The 17,112-nt window shown below is 41.9% G+C and overlaps 1 protein-coding gene across 2 annotated transcripts in view; it reads right to left on the minus strand.

Moving 5' to 3' along the window:
* OGFRL1 (opioid growth factor receptor like 1) overlaps positions 1–16,423 on the minus strand; it is an 86,684-nt gene extending 70,261 nt beyond the window's left edge. For both annotated transcript variants that reach the window (XM_041477328.1, XM_041477327.1), the window contains exons 1-2: positions 16,036–16,423; positions 8,646–8,757 (exon numbers count right to left, since the gene is read on the minus strand). In XM_041477328.1, coding sequence (XP_041333262.1) covers positions 8,646–8,684 — 39 coding nt within the window. In that variant the 5' untranslated portion in view covers positions 8,685–8,757; positions 16,036–16,423. The remainder of the gene's footprint in view (positions 1–8,645; positions 8,758–16,035) is intronic.
* Positions 16,424–17,112: the final 689 nt, after the last annotated feature.

A 17,112-nucleotide genomic window follows, 5' to 3' on the forward strand; every position in this document is an offset into this window, starting at 1 on the left:
GAAATGCAGCTATCAATTCTGCAAAGTCAACACTGCAATATGAAAATATTAATCCTATTCTCTAAGTATACAGAAAGTGAGGAGGGCAAGAGAAAAAAAGAGTACTACAAACATTACTGCAAGAACATCTGTTAACAGCCTATTGCCTTCAGCAGAGTGCACAAACGCTTCCCAAATCTTTTACTAGAACAAAGTAGTTAAAAAGGTTGTTGACTGACTAACCTTTTTTTTCTGAGACCAGTGAAAAAAGGTTTGAAAAGGATTGAAAAAGTTCAGGTCCATAATGGAGAATAACAGCATGACAGAACAACTGGATGTGGGAGTTATTTCATGTGCAGGCTATGATGAAGACAAAAGCAAGCAGTTTAAGTTGCATCTAATGAATAAAGGTCAGTCAAGGAAAGGCAAAGAGATGAGTGATATGGTGAAAGCAGAGACAAGAGACCTCTGCACAGCATCCTGGAGAGCTAAAAGCAAGTCCTCTGTCCTTACACAAGAAGAGTTACAAAAGGAGTGCAATGAAGAAGACAGAATGGCTCAGAGTTCCTCCAGGTCGATGCTCAAAGACATACCACTGACTGAAATACACCTGGATGCCCAAAGAAGATTGCAAAAAAACTGCTCTGAACAATATCCCTCTCTTCCACTGCTAGTCTTGCCTTGCTACAGGCAGAAGTTCTTGAGTTAAATTTCAATGCCCTGCACTATGAAAGGAGGTATGTATTTAATCAAAGGATGTAGAAGGAAGGGGGGAAGAAAAAATACTTCAGCAACACAAGACAAAGTTACAGAAAGTATTTCCAATTTATTCACAAGAAAAATCCAAGTGCCAATAACAGGAAGCCTGAATTGGAGGAAAATGCTGGCTATCCATATTAAATTAAGAGATGTATTGTTAAATAAAAGCAGCTATGCTGACATCCACAGCTAAAAAGATGCCTCAAGCTATCATCTGGAAAAACACTATGTCACTGCATGGCACGTGGCTTCCTTCCCATATCCTTTGTTCATTTATTTGTTTCATAATAACTATTTGAAACTTTAGGAAAAAACCAAAATAGCCTGTATATGACAATAGAAAAAAAATTGTGTTCATGCATCTTAATCTATAAATTACTGCTTAAAGGAAAAAAAGTTATATGTCAAATTCAACTCAATTCACTTCAACTCAAAAGAACTCATCCTTTCTAAATCAGATTTTTTCAGTGATACAGAATAAGTTAATCTTTTATTCTGTTTCTAAACAACACAAGCACATTGTTAATTGTATGTGAAATAGGCATTAAACAAAGAGAACTTCTCAAGAAACAGGGCGATTAAACACTCACTTTTCAAGCAAAGAGTTAAAGCACATATCTGAACAATATACAGTTTTGAGTGCAGCTTGAGTAGGAACAGCAGCTCAGTACTGAAAGCTTTCCATTCACATTATCACCTGTATTTTCTTCGTAACAAGTGCATATGTAGGCAGATGGATTGGGCCATTTCCAACAGCTGCCCTGTCATTTTAAAGATCATTTCCATAAACAACACGCAGATGTAAATAGCGCTGGTTGACTTTCCTCTTTTACTTCCCTCCTTCCTGGCTGGCAGACACAACTTGTGCAGAGTCAAAACCAAGACCCCTCAGACAAGACCTGTTCTTTTCTTTCAAACAGTGCTGGGGAGTGAAGAAGCTTTTTTAAGAATACCTTGTTAATTCTGTAGATTTGTGAAGAGGGCTTGACTTGACCTACCCAAATCTGAAAGCCAGGGCCTGAAAACAACACCCTCTCCTCAGGGAGACGGTGACCTCAACAAGTACCAGGAAAGACAACATACACCAATATTTAAGGTAAGACAAAGCTAGCAGCCAGCTGCTATTTCAGACAGAAAATAAGGGCCACTGCTCTAACACTCTTGTACTGAGTTTGCATGGCCGGGTTTTGGCAGCAGTGGAGACTAAAAGGGTGGCTTCCGTGAGAAGCTGCCAGAGGCTTTCCCCATGTCTGGCAAAGCCAATGGCAGCCAGACCCACTGTTGGCCCAAGACCAAGCCAGTCTGAAAAGGTAGTAGTCCCCCATGATACCATATTTAAGAAGGAAAAGAAGTTATTGTGGAAAAATAATTTGGCTCAAAGAAGAGAGGAGTGAGAATATGTGAGAGGAACACTATGCAAACACCACAAGTTTGGAGTTCAGTGGAGAAGAAGGAGAAGGTGCTCTAGGCACTAGAGCAGAGATTGCCCTGCACTCTGTGGGGATGCAGAGATTCACCTACAGCCCAAGGAGACCAACACCCGAGCGGGTGGAAGCCCAAAAGATGTGTGACCCTGCTGGAAGTCTGTGCTGGAGTAGGCTCCTGGTAAGGACCACAGACCCATGGAGAGAGAAGCCCATGCTGGAGCTGTTTTCCTGGTAGGACTCGTGACTCTGTGGGGAATCCACAATGCATCAGGCTGTGCCTGAAGGACTGCATCCTGTGGAAGAGTGACCCATGCTGGAGCAGTTCATGAAGAACTTAAATCCATGGGAAGGATTCACATTGGAGAAGATCCTGGAGAACTGTCTCCCATGGCAGGGATCCCATGCTTGAGCAGGGGAATGTCTCTCCCCGAGCACCATCAGGAACAACCTGTGATGAACTGATCATAGCCACCATGCTCCATCTCCCTTTGCCTCTGTGGGGGAGCAGGTAGACCCTGGGAAGGATGGAGGACTGGGGAAAAGGTGCCTTTAAGCTTTGTTTTACTTCTCATTATTCTGCTCTAATTTTGAATGGTAATAAATTCAATTAATAGCCCCAAGTCAACTCTGTTTTGCCCGTGACAATATTTGGCAAGTGACCTCTGTCTATCCTTATTCCAACTCATTCAACTTTCCCTAGCCAGTGGTGGAAGGCAGTGATACAGTGGCTTTCATGGGTGCCTGGCATCCAGACAGGGTCAAACCATAAATTCTTCTGAAGTTTAGCCCTAGCAGTTTTTAAGAGGCAGCTGGCAGAAGAGCAGGTTACATGTCTGAAGCTGCTTTTTATGAAGAAAACTCATGTCCATGTAGTGTGATTAGAGAGGCTGAAGAAAACAGTCCCAACATATTACTACATTTTCCAAGAGGAAACATGCTGAACTTTGAGACAGTACGTAATTCAGGAAGAAGAGTAATAGAATGGGTATTGAAAGAATTTCCTGCCAAAGCACAAATACTATCAATATGTAAATCTTCACAGGAGGTACTTAATGCTTTTGATATTAAATACTCTGCCTATGCAAGTCTTTTCCTATTGCTCAATCCTCTTCAAAACTATTGTGAAGCTTTCCAGCTGAAGCGATTATGTCAAGAATCCTCTGCCTAGATGGCATTTCTCAAGTGCATCCAAGTCTCATAAATTTCATTACAAGTTGACTTAGAAAGTTCTCGTGGTTTTCAATAAAGCCAGCTTTAAGCCCAGAAAGACTCCTCTAAGCACTTGTTATTTGTTAAACCACAACTCTGTTCATTACTGTTCTACTTTGTCAGCAGTAACACCCACTTCTATCATTTACAAATGTAACCTGCTGCCTGTAATTCCCATTTTTCTTCCACCATGAATTCCAAAAATTCAGCTACTTCTACAACCCATGTAAGCCATACCCTGAGCAACTACCTTGGCCCTGAATTAAATTTGCCATTATTTTATGTCAAATAAATTCAGTTTTCTTTTTTTTCTTTTTCTGAGTTCACTACAAGCTCTTCCGTGTCACTTAGATCTGCAAGAAAAGGCTTTTGGAAATCTCTGCCCATTTCACCTGCTCCATCTGCAGAGAAAAAAATCATCAACCTAAAATCACAGCTTCATCAGTGTCTGTCTTAATTTCAAATCCATATACTATCCAAGTAAACTATCATCTTTCAATATATTTACAGCCAAATAAATAAATAATTGGCTAAGAAGATACGTCTTCTGTCTTCCTATATTTTAATTAGCAAGCAACTCAAAGCCACTAAAAATGCCCATTCCTCTGCCCTCCTCTTCTCAGTCTGCCCACATCATCTAAATTCCACTTTGATGCCACTGGTCTTGAATCAGACTGCAAATCCTTTTTGGGAGATCTCATACCTTATTATGAACAAGAAGTGTGCAAGATGATGTACAATGCTAATCCTAAGAGGACCTTCAAGCATTACTGAAATACAATATAATTTGAACCTGACAAGTATACAAATCTTCACTGAATGCTATTTGCAAAACATAGATCAGTGAAGTTTCTCAAATATAAAATACGGGGGTTTTGATATTGCAGATACTGTTTTACCTACCTACATGACAAAAATGCTTTTTAAGAACTCTGACCAGGACAGTAACTCCTACACAAAAGAAGTCACAAAGTCTGCAGAGTCATTGGGTATCTGTATCTTATGTGAAACGTAAAGGGACAGAGTAATGTTTAGATTATGTCCTCTCATACTTTTATACAAACATGTACACAACCATATTTGAGAAAAAGGGATACTGACAACAAGAAAAAAACAATTAACAACACAACTGACTTTACCAAAAGCATAGATACTTAACACATGTACCAAGCAGATACATATCTTCTATATGTTCTCTCAAGAAGGAATTCACTAGTGCTTTTATTATCAACTTTAATCAGTTATGTGCTACAACCTCACTGCTCTTTTTCTGGTATCATAGCAATCACCCTTAAGTAGTGTACCAATCACATAAATTGTTCTCTATCTCTTATGGTCGTTATTTTAGCAACAGGGTTCACCCACACATATAATTAATTCACAGGACTGGAATCTTGAAATTGCCTCAACTGACTTCTAGAAAAGTATGAATCAACTTTTAGCACTTCCTTCTTTTTTGTTTTTTTTTGTTTTTTTTTTTTTTTTTTTTTTTTCAAAGGGGGGGAAAGGGGGGGGTCACTGAATTTTTTTTTTTTTTTTTTTTTTTTTTTTTTTTTCTTACAAGGGAGGGTAAAGGGGAGGATCACTGAACCTCAAACAGCTGAGATGCTATGATACATCAGGAATAAAGCCAGACACATGGCTAACCTCCCCATCATTTTTCAGGGTTGGGCCTCTTCCAGGAAAATTAAATTTTTAATACTTCCCCTTCCCCGCCCCCCCCCCCAGTTTTGCTTACTGGTGAATTTCTAGTTTCCAGAAGTCCTTTAAGTGATTATTTCCTACAAGGCTTAGCACTTCAAATTCTAAATTAACCATTGGAGAGATGACGAAGATGTGAAATAATCTCGTGAAAACTTTCTAGCAGAGTGTAAAATCAAAGCCAAGCAACCTGTACAAACAAGCAACTCTGAAAACTTAGAACTGAGTTTGCAGTTAAAAATAAAACCTGATTCCATTTTTGATTCTTCCTAACAGAGATTGGATGATTTATAGATATTAAGACACAGACATCACAAGAAAGATTAAGCAGTATATAGAGAAACTTGGCCTAATTCGTATGCCTGTGATAAATGAAATAAAAGTTTGAAACAGACAGCTATATTTTAGGTGTCAAACATTTCTTGACGTCTGTGGCAGTTGGCAGCTGCAAACATCCGACTGAAAGCCCCATCTGCTGCTTCACAGCTTCCAGTCGAGGATGTTTACAGTCGCTCACTGTCAACAGCAATACACATTCCTTGGCTGTTTATTTTATATTATTAACATGCAGAAGCCTCCAAGCAGGTTAGTTAAGATCTACTAAACTTCTGTTGCTGTGTTGCTGCCCGCAGATGTACACCGGACTGTGTTTATAGTATTTACTAACAAAATAAAGTATAACTTCCAGAGGAACATTTGCAAACAGCCAGGCATATTTTCTATTCAAGCATTACACTTCTAGTCTTATGTTGCCTGTTTTATACCCAAGTAAGAATTAAATAAAAATGTACAAAAAGAGCACCTTGCTTCCACTGCTGTATTTGGTTTTGTTCTCCAGGAGACTTGACCAATCCTGTCACATTCATATAAAAATGACACTACTCTACAACAAAGTTCACTTATCAGCACAGCAACTAAAGATAGCAACTGGCACAAAAATAGAACCAAACACTTCCTAAGGGTATTTCACTAAAGTGTCTGGGATGGTTTCCTTCCCTCAGAAAAGTGGGTGCAAGGAAATTATACAATATTAGAAGTTAGTTTATATAATATTTGCTTCTAAATAAAACCATGCAAAAAACCCCACCACCCAGCCCACAGGGGACTGTGGGGAAGAAGGAAGTTGTACAGCAAGCTCTGCAAAGGCTTCAATAAAGTTAAAGATTTCTACAAATTATCTGACCTAACCAGTTGCTGCTGCACTTCACATGGAGTTGGCAGAATGGCATTTCTCACCAAATGAAAAACCCAAAAGATTTGGCATAACAGCGTCTCAGTTGTACAGCTCTGCTGTTTGTTTTTTGTTCTATCTCCCATTTCCTTATTAAGTTAATGATGGGGAAAATTAAAGATTAATCACTCAACTATTTTTCTGAAGTCATATGAAACCACAGCAGGCAAGCAGAGCGATTATATCACTCTAATTAGAAGGTGCTTTTCCTTGAAACTTCCTTACCCCCAAATGAAATTACCACACTGTAAACCGAGCAGGTTATGAAAAGACTGTAGCTGGAACGCAGAAGCCTGTGGCGTATTTACTCAAACTGGTAAGTGTGAAGGATCTCTATAAATCACTTTCAAATCTCAGGGTTATATTTTCTATACTAAGGTTAAGAAAATTACTCTTTCAGGCAGCAGGTGAAAACAAGCAGAATTATGCCAGGGCTGTTCCCTTTATTCAATATAAACTTCGAGCTACTAAAGCTTCCTAGGGAATCACATTTTCTCAATGGGTCAAGTCACTAAGGAAACAAAGCAAACTTTATCATTGCTGCACAACTCTACATTCCAGGAATTCCTGGCACTTGGCATCTATATACCACACCAGGATCCACTCATCCTCTCCTTAGGAGAGCAATCATAACAAGCTATGAAACTCAGTAAGGTCCCCAACTTTACACAAAGTTGGCAAAATGAGGAGGTAATGGCCTTTCCTGTGTGAGATCTACTGAAGAACAGGACGTAAGAAAATATATTTACTATAACAATACTTTGGAAAAAAAGGAAAAGAGTTCCTCTCTTGGCAAGTCTCATCTTATTTATCACAAGCCAGCTAAGAAATACACTGAAATCGCCTTGTAAAACAATACGCATAGATAGTTACAAAAACCAAAACAAAACAAAATAAAACACAGAAAAAACCCAAAACAAAAAAACACTTAAATGCAAAATACTGATTGCAGAATGGAAGTATTTCAGCCTAATTACACCTACTCATCACACTAAAATTATCATTTCATTTGTAAATATACTGGCCTAATAGCCACACCTTAAAGGGGGAAAATATAGGAAGGCTATAAAATGGAATTAATTAGATTAAGTAAATTATATCAGCAACCATATGCAGTTCCACTCCATATATGGCTACCTTTCCATTTTAAAAACACAAACAGATTATATGTGTATCAAAGTCAAAAGAAGGTCAACCTAAAACTGTGAGGCACACAGTATAATTGTTATGCAGGAAAAGGCAATGACTTGTTTTTACTACTCTGATATTTAATTTGTAAAGTATTCTTACAGAGGTGTTGAGTAAGAAAGTGCCCAAGACTCAAATAGCAATCAACAGGACTTGATACATGCTGATCTTGATAAGGTGAAACATATCTGAACAGGTCAAATACAGGTAAGACAAAAGGAACAACATTTGAACATTTCAATGTCTTCATGAATTTATAGCTCATGTCCCAGAAGGAGAAAGGGGCAAACCGTAGCACTTAAGCCCTGTTTCTGTGAATAAAAAGCTTTCCACTGCTTTTCTCTCAATCCCCAGAAACTTCTAAGTCAGACAAATGGATTATTGGTGACAAAGAAATAACTACAGAAACAAACAAACAAACAAAGCAACTAAACCGAAACTTGCCAAGTGCTGCTAGAATTCAAAAACAGAGCCTCTACCTTTTCTGTTACCTTCCATATAGACAAGGTGATAGGGTAACTCAGACAGGTAAATTAGTTTTTAATCATATTAACACTGGAATATCAACAGAAGAAAATGCAAATTGAAAGCTACATAGAGTTTGCAAAAGCTTAACTCATGGCAATTATTTCCTAAGTTGCTTTATAGTTTACATTTTCAAATTTGCTTGTCAAAAACTTTAAGATCATCATTAAATATGGGAAAATATTATTCCTCCTCTTCCTGTCACTGACAGCACAGGAAGATTAAGCACACATTACTTATATGAACTCAAGTTCACAGCTGTTATGATACAGCATGAGTATCTCCAACTGTTGCAGATGAATCCAATTCTCCCAACTGCATTTAAGCTCCAAAATGCCTAAAGCAGCAGGCTCCCCCTGCACTGAGAAGGCAGTTGCAGACAAGCAGTTGAAATTACGCACCAAACGAGACACAAAACAGCCAAATATTTGGGAACGAGATGTCAAAGCTCTTGGTAAAACCATGAACAACATGCAGTGCCTAGTTTTCTTGAGCCTCTTCCCAAAATTCTCTCCCCAGTGTCTAATCTTTAAAGACTTTAATCAGCTTCTAATCCACCCAAGTGAATAAATACTACAGTGCACTTCATCAGCAATACATCTGGTGAAAAAAGCCCAAGAACTTACTTCTTGGATATCAGCTGATCCTACTTCAGTCCCCTTCATAAGAGATACCCACACCTCCGGGGAGAATTACATTCTTCGTCCGCCCAAGTCTGCTCCTCAGATTTCCAGGAATCTGTATCACATACATGAACAGAAGTTATTGTAATTCCAGAAGTTCAGATCGCATAGCTCTCATTATTAGGACTGTCTGCAAGAAGTCAGATAGCTTCTAACAACCATTATTACAACTGTGTCCTTTTCTGGTGCTATCATTTAAAACTTAGAATGTGTTTAAAGTGACACATTACTGCTTGCTGAATGCAGCTGTCTCTCCATTCATGTAGATAAAGGTTAACTGCTAAGGCAGCGTAAGTATTCAGAAACAACACTGAAGAATTTAAATTTCCCACCAGAGGTAGGCATAACGACTTCTCATTTATTATATTAAGAAATTACAGATTACACAATCAAAACCAACCACATACTCAATCTCAGATTTAACATGATTTCAGAATAGCACAATCCCCAGAGCTTTTAAGATGGAGAAGAATTTATTCACGCAATCATTCTAGAGGAAGAAGGACATAGAGAACTCCCCAAAGACAGATGAGCAAACAGATACACAAGACAAAACCACAATATTAAGCAAAACCCAAAGAAACAGAGATTGAGAAGAGCATAGGAAAAAACAAAATAAGGAGAACCAAAGTAAACCAACTTAAAGCAGAGGGAGAATACACACATGACAGTTCTGAAATCTAAGTTATGAGCACACAAAAGCAAAAGAAGTGCAGGATGTATTAACTGAAATGCATATACGTAAAATATTATTTATCAATTTGCACTCCTGACACCTGTACTTGAACCCATTCTTGATGTGCCACATGAAACAAAGATGCCTTTGATAAACACATCTCCACCAACCAGCTGCGGCAACAAGTGAAGGCTAAAGAGGAGTATGAGCACTATTTATGCTCTGCTGTAGCATCAGTGAACAGTACAGTGTTGTTTACTCTTCTCCATTTCAATGTCATCAGGGAATCACTGTGAAGCCTGCAAACCTTAAGTACTGGCCACAAAGGAAGATGCAACACCTTCAACTGTTCTTTGGTATCAGCTGGCAGAAGTGGGCAACACCCAGTTGGTCCAAAGCATTTCTCTCTCCTTGTCGGCAGAGCCAAGTGTCGTGCCAGTTGCTGTTCCACAAGTGGTGCAGCATCCAGCCTGAAACTGTGCCTAACTATGCATGGCTGTGTCACCTCCCAGTGCAGAACCATTAAGTTTGTGGCTTCCCATGTCAGATAAATACAAAGAGCATGTACTGGGTCAGCAAAAGAATAAAGAGCATATATTAGACCAGAAAACTGTCTCCAATAGTAGTAACTTCCCATAGTTTTAGGGGAGAAACATTGTCCAAGGGAGTAGAAGCTAACAGATTCCAAGCTTAGTAAAGAACATTTACTTAGCTTTAACAGTGTGAACAAAATACCTACAGCATTTACAACTCATTCAGCTGTACTGTTCATTTCAAAGGCAAAATACAGCTGCAGTGATAAGCCTCTGGCACAGGGGACACATTGCAGTTATGGCACATACCTGAGATCCCTGCATACAGGAGCAGACATATGTTGGACTGATGAGAACCATGTTCAAACACAAAATTCTGCCCCAACATTGTCCAAGAACTTCTAGAACACTTTAATCCTGTATTTTGCAAACTGTCTCTTAACTCACATTTCTTATTTCCTTTATTTGGGACATGTAATTGTGCTGAAGTCACATCCCTGGGGAACTATTTTATACTCTGCTCTACTCTTGAGAAAAGCAGGGGCTTTAACTCCAATCCAGCCCAGTGACTCCATCTCACAAGTTTACCCACATATTTCCAATTTCAGGGTCAGTTTGTTAATGCAGGAATCATTTCTGCTTGCCTATAGGTAGGACACTGCACCCATCCCAGACACCATGCAAACGTAGGGAAGGCCATTTTTTACTTCCCATCACTCCTTCCCTCATTTAGAACTCAAACACAAAACTGGAACATAAAGACTCTCTAAATAATTAGCACAATCATAATGTTTGTCCTTCATCTCCAGTGGATCAAAACAAATACAGACTCTGACCACAACACTATTGCCACTTAATGTGCTCCACAGTGAACTGCACAAGCCCCAGGTGTTGCAGAAGAGTCAGCAAGGCTTCATCCTTACCCATGAGGTTGTGCAATGCATTGATTACTCTTGTCCCAAAGGTACTTGAACATTACCAGAAATTAGTTCTAGATGAAAGAGAACTACCGGGTATTACATGAAGCAAAACATCCACTAAAAGTGTGCAGAAAGCAACTTTATTAAGAACACCACGAAAAACATAACAGCAACATTTAAAGAACAAAACTAGAGTTCATATGCAGCAAATGCGCTATACTTTGCACACATACCAATTGGGGAATACACCTATTCAATCCCATTCTTCATTTATTTCCAACAGCCTCCCCTTTTCTTGGGTGTGACCAGGCTTATGAAATGAGGGAACAGAATGAGGCTGAACATCAGTAGTTAAACACTCACATGTTCCCACAGTTTGAAATTAAACATTCTGACCTATCAGATAAAATGCTGACATCATACTGACAGGGCCATGAACCTGAATCTTGTTAATGTTAACCTGTATCCTCATCACCGTGAAAAGGTCTTTCCTCCCAACTTTTCAGAAGCAGAAGTTACAAGAGACTAATAAGCACATGACAAAAAACCAAAAAAACCATGCCCAAGTTAAGAGAGGTACAATGCAGTCCTACAGAAGCAAGGAGAATGCATTAGACTGACCAGGGAAGCAAGAGAAGAGAGGGCTTACCAGCATAAATGCCCAAGCTAAGACACTGGGGAAGCTACAAAGTGCTCAAAAGACTACTACACAGCAATCAACGCTGACATGCCAAAGAATGCACACACTACAAAGTTCTGCAAGAGGAGAAGGCAGTGACCCTTTCTGGAACAGCTGAAATAGAGCTGCATGTGAGAAATGACTAGTGGGAGGAGGGCACAAAGTGAGAAGAAACCCCTACTGATTAACATCAGGTATTGGGAACTTAGAATTATCCTTCTTCCTCACCTTCACCCCAAAGTCACAGAGAGTTACCCTAAATGCTGCCCCCACACAGCTTTCCACAGATGCAAACAGGTCGTATAGCTGCATTTTACTCCTGATAGCAGAAATACCAGCCCAGAGATTACAGAAAAGGAACAGAAAAAGAAACAGGACATATATGAAACCTTTTTCTATTTAAAAAATCTCCACTTTTCAGATACCCAATAGTGAGGAAAATCCCTGGTGGATAAATATAGATTTAGTAGTCAGCTAAAAATTAGAGCTATGATTACATCTCTTGACAGCTCCAAGAACAGCTCTCAGTTGCTTAGACTCAGAGAAAGTTTATAATCAACTTGCTGCAAAAGCTTTAATTTAGAACATGTGTCACTAAGGAAAAACACTGAATCAAGACCTGACTTTATTTTTCAAATGTCTTAACAACTAATCCCCTTGAGATTATGTCGGTATGTCACATTAGGGTGGCTTGGGCTCACCTTCACCAGTGAGTATGTTAAAATGCAATTGAACCTGTCTATGTATGCACTCTAACACATACTTCTAAAATTTCAAATGGTTACAGAGGAAAAGCATCTGCGGATCTAACACTGATCAAGAACACATTATCACGTGTTTTATTCAACATGAAGTGTCATAGACAGAAGCAGTCTTACAGAATAATGTAAAACTTATTTTCTACACACCTGAATATAAAAGAGAAGGGGAAACTTTCCTGCACAAAAATCAATTTGGTGGGGTAGGCTGCTATTGTATAAGATATATTTATACAGTACAAGTTTTTGGTACAAAGGATTACATATGCAAATGGCTGAGTTAATAAACTGGAGCTAAGAATGAGTTTTTCCTGTTCCTGTTAATTTATGGCCCAGTGCTACACTACTTTCACGCAATGCCATAATCTTCAGAGAATGATATCACATTATCCTCCTCAGAGTAATCTAGGAATGCAGATAGAAAGAACAGCAACCATCACCTTCATAACTCTCTCCCTCTTCACCCTCAATGGTTTGGGTGCCTGATAAAGTTTTAGATATTATTAAAACTTTAAACATCCGTTCTTGGCTGCTACTACCCTTTGAGCACACAGCTTCCTGCCAGTGGGTACTTGTACCAACACTGAAGCCTTCATAACACTGACTGAACTAATACTGCACGTCCAAACCACCACGTGGTTCTCAAATCCCCTGGTCACCCCGTTGCTCCTCAACTGCTGAAGTGCAAGAATGTGAAACTTCCAGATCTGTCCTTTATCCCAACAATAAAATAAGAAGTTTGGGAATACACCAGCTGCACCAGAATCCTTTTCGTACAATGCAAACACTAGGACAAGAAGAGTTCAGGTTTAAATCCCCCTCTAGGCCTGTCTTGGGCACAACTCTAAACTTGGTTTTCACTCCCCCACTTGAATGCCTGTGCCCATGTGGTGATGCCATCCATGCTTTGACCACTGCTTTCAACAGGAGAAGCTCAGTCCAGGAGCTTCTACCACCCAGGAGAGCCACCACATTCAAATCACGCCCCCAAACCAGTAAGATGACCCTTTAGCAAAGGGGACCCTGCTCAGGCATCTCATTCCAGGACAGCGTTTGCAACTGCAAATAACAAATGGATTGACACCTTCACCCAGCTAGACCCTTGAGACTTAAGCCTCTATAAAAGCTAAGCTGAAGAGCAGATCTCTCTCTACACGTCCCTGAGGCTCTGATTGTTGTCCTCTGAGGTGACAGAGGACACCTGGCATGGCCTTTTCCTGCAAGTCCCACAGACAAAGTGGGTGTCAACTCTGGGCTATGGGCATCAGGGCAGCTGCAGGTCAGGCATCTGCACACTCCAGCCCTTAAGCTACCCTGGATACTTTTCCTCCTCCTTTTGTCAACTGTACAGAAAGTACAGACATGCTCTTGGCACATTTATCTTCACTCAGCTTTCTAAAGTATCAGTGAAATGAATCACATGTGGTACTTGTATCTCTTCTACTAAAATAAACAAAATTCAACCGCAGGATCACTTTTTAGTATTCAAAGCACTTGTGCACTGGTGGACAGAGCCCTGACAAAAATACTTGCACAGATGACAACCCCTCCCTCTGAGGGCTTTAACAGCTCCTAACAACACAATCCCAGGGCAGTTATGTGGCTGCAAATGCACCTTGAACATCACATCTGTCTTCACAGTTCGGGGAAGGGGATTCTAGTACAAAAGCAGCATTGACAAAATAGCTTAGAAAACTACAACAGCAATGCCAGGTCTCTAACTTTGAAAGTAGATTTATGACTAAAAGCTATCAATTAGTTTTCAATGGTAACAGCAAAGAGCTAATGATGTATTAGAAATCACTGACACTGCATTTAACATTTAGTATTTCCCTCATTTCTCACGAGGCAACAGACAGACTTACAAATTCATTATATGACATAAGAGGTCTCAACACACAAAAATTATTACCAACTATTAGCCTCATTGGGAAATCTATCCAGAAAGTGAACCCAGTAAAAATTAGTATTTATCCAGATCTTTTGACAGTGAGCTCATAAGTAATGCTTCCATTCCCAGTATCTGTATGAGTTTGAGTTACAACAAAGCTATGGACAACAGCATATTAATACAGGTATATTAGGTCTGACTTTAAGAGCCAAGTTTTTGAGGGGGAGAGGGGAGTTATCTTCTGCAATCAAACTTTTTAAACTCAGCCTTCTCCATTCAAACAGCTGGCATATAGAAAAGCTTAAAACACAAAAAGCAAAGTGACCTATTGTGTTTTGACTCAAAGTAGATACAGAAGTAACCTTCAAGGTTACCTTGCCCTAAGTGCGGCCTCAGGAAGGAAAAAACCACAGTTTCAGCAAAGGAATTTCTTGCCTGGCTGGAGGCCACACCCGCCACAACAACTGATGGCAGGAAAGCATTTGGATTCACAACTCTACCCGTAGCACCCAGCCAGAGGCAAAGCAAAACTTTCTCATTTTCAGAGAAGAAAAGAAACTCTTGCTCAATAAGTAGCAATTATGCTGCAGAATTTATATGCTGAGCACGGCTGAATGTACGAGCACCAGATCAGTCAACCATAGCTTTAGTGCTTTGAGTATGATTAACAGAATGAACTTCCAAAGGTCAATTAAATGTCAACACATTTTAAAGAGATATTCTTCTTAAGCTGGGGCAATGTGTAACAGTACCTTGCAGAGCTGTTGTGCACTTTCACCTTAAAATTTTACCCATCTTATACTCACGTGCAGATATAAAGATGATAACTAATTAACCTTTGATAGAAAATAATGGCTATTTATGCTCCTGGCTTTTCTTTCACTAAGCTGTCTTTATTACTTGTATCTAAGCAAGTACACAGAGACACTTGTCCCAAAATTTCATTTCAATTGTTGAGGGTGTGAGCAAAGTCAGAAAAAAAGGAGCAAGAACAGTTTGAAAGTCTAATAACTTACTAAATGAAAATGAGAAGAGGCTTTTGATATGCAACTGAGCTGCCTCGATGTGAATCTGGGGGAGGATGGAGGGGACGGGACCGTAACTGAATTCATTATGAACACATTAATCATGACTTTAGGCAGCCCAGTGATGTATCTCTTCATCTCTATACATTTCTGAAATTCAAACTTCGCTAACTAGCTCAAGACATCTTAAAACAAACGCCAAGAAGCTGAACGCTTAGTACGATTTATTTAAGTTACCCCTCAAACCGGATGCTCAAATCATTAGTTAGTTTAAAAGTTTTTTAAAAAAGAAAAACAACAAAGTCTCCATGTCAGTACAAACTAAAAGAATCAAAATCCCGACCAAGGCCTCTCAACAGTACCATAATCATTCTGACATGAGCAATATTTATTCAAGACCAGAACTAAAGAATAATTTGAGAGTTGAGAAAAACCAGCAGAGAGCCGCACTCCGTGCAGACGCCAGAAGAAAATGGGTTGGAGAGTTTTCTTTTCACAAGGGCAGCGGCCTCGGCACCTCTCCACAGGTAGGACTGTAACTCCGCAAGAGTTTTCTCGGAGGTTCCCGCTCCGGCCCTGACAGTCCCGCCAGGCTTGGGGCCAGGTGCCGCGGGGTAGCGCAAGCGACGGCTCTCCCCAGACAGGGAGACAACCAGGGCGGACAGCCTTACAAGTTCCTAAAAAGTTCCAGACGCGGTGACTGCCTGGCCCCCACCGGCTCCGCGGGGCCCGCCGGGCACGGCCGCCCGTCCTGCCGCACCTGCGGCCCCGGCCGGAACCCCGGGCGCTGCGGGCGGAGCGGGAGCGCGGCCCGGCCCGCAGGTGTCCCAGGACCCCCGCCCGCTCCTTACCTGGACGGATCCCGCACAACTTTCCCACTCTGCGCGAAACTTGCGGCAGACAGCGGACCCACTCCCGACGGCCACCTCCAGTCCAATCCAGTCCCGTTCAGCCCGGCCCGTCCCGTCCCGTTCCGCCCCAGCCCCCCGCCAGCCCGGCCACAAGGGCGGGGAAAGGGGGCGGAGAGAAGCGAACCCGCCCCGCGGCGGGCATTGTACGCCCCCGGAGCGCGTTTCTCAGCGGTTGGGGCGGCGTAAGCTCCTCCTCCCCTCGCCATGTTCTTTGTTTCTCCGGCTTTTCCCGGCCGCTCCCGGTGACGCCGCGGCCGCCCCGGCGGGGCCGGCGGAGCGGAGCGGGGCCGCCCCGGCCGCAGGTGACCGAGCGGCCGCCCCCGCCCGAGCGCCGCCCCCCCGCCGGAGGGGATCCCGCCCCGCTCCGCCAATCAGCTCGGGGAACGGGACGCCTCGGCCAATGGGACGCCGGGGAGCGCGAGGGGCGGCCGGCGGGGGCAGCGCGCGGGACGGCCCGTGGCGCGCGGCTGGGTCTGGGCTGCGCGTCCGTGAGGGCCCCGGCGGCACGGCCCGGCACGGCCCGTCCTGTCCTGCCCTGTCCTGTCCTGTCCTGTCCTGTCCTGTCCTGTCCTACCTCGCCTGCCCGCCCGCAGGCGTGTTCGGAGAGGCGGCAGGGGTGGAAGGGAAAAAGGACTTGCGAAGCAGCTGAGTGACATCCCGAGCTGGGGGTCCTGAGAGAGGAGTTGGTGGAGACCAAAAGCTTCCCTTGAGTCGTCCCTATGTCAGTTTTGGATTGTAGGGAACACCAAGTCCTTTATATACCCAAGAAGTGAGCAGAAGAAATAGTATTGATAACTCAGAGGTGAAAACCGCCACATTGGGCTCTCACTGTCTCACCAAGGTGTCATGGAATTACCGCGGTTTGGGATCGTCCGCCTGGTACTGCCACTGTAACCCGGAACCGCACACCCAGCGGCACAGCCATCGCTGCTGGAGCACCTCCAGGGATGGTGGCTCCACGGCCTCCCTGGGCAGCTATTCCAGTGCCTGACCCACCCTAATTGTGAAAAATCGTTT

Source organism: Pyrgilauda ruficollis, unplaced genomic scaffold (genome assembly GCF_017590135.1).
Source record: "Pyrgilauda ruficollis isolate IOZ18807 unplaced genomic scaffold, ASM1759013v1 scaffold40, whole genome shotgun sequence".
Taxonomy (NCBI): domain Eukaryota; kingdom Metazoa; phylum Chordata; class Aves; order Passeriformes; family Passeridae; genus Pyrgilauda; species Pyrgilauda ruficollis.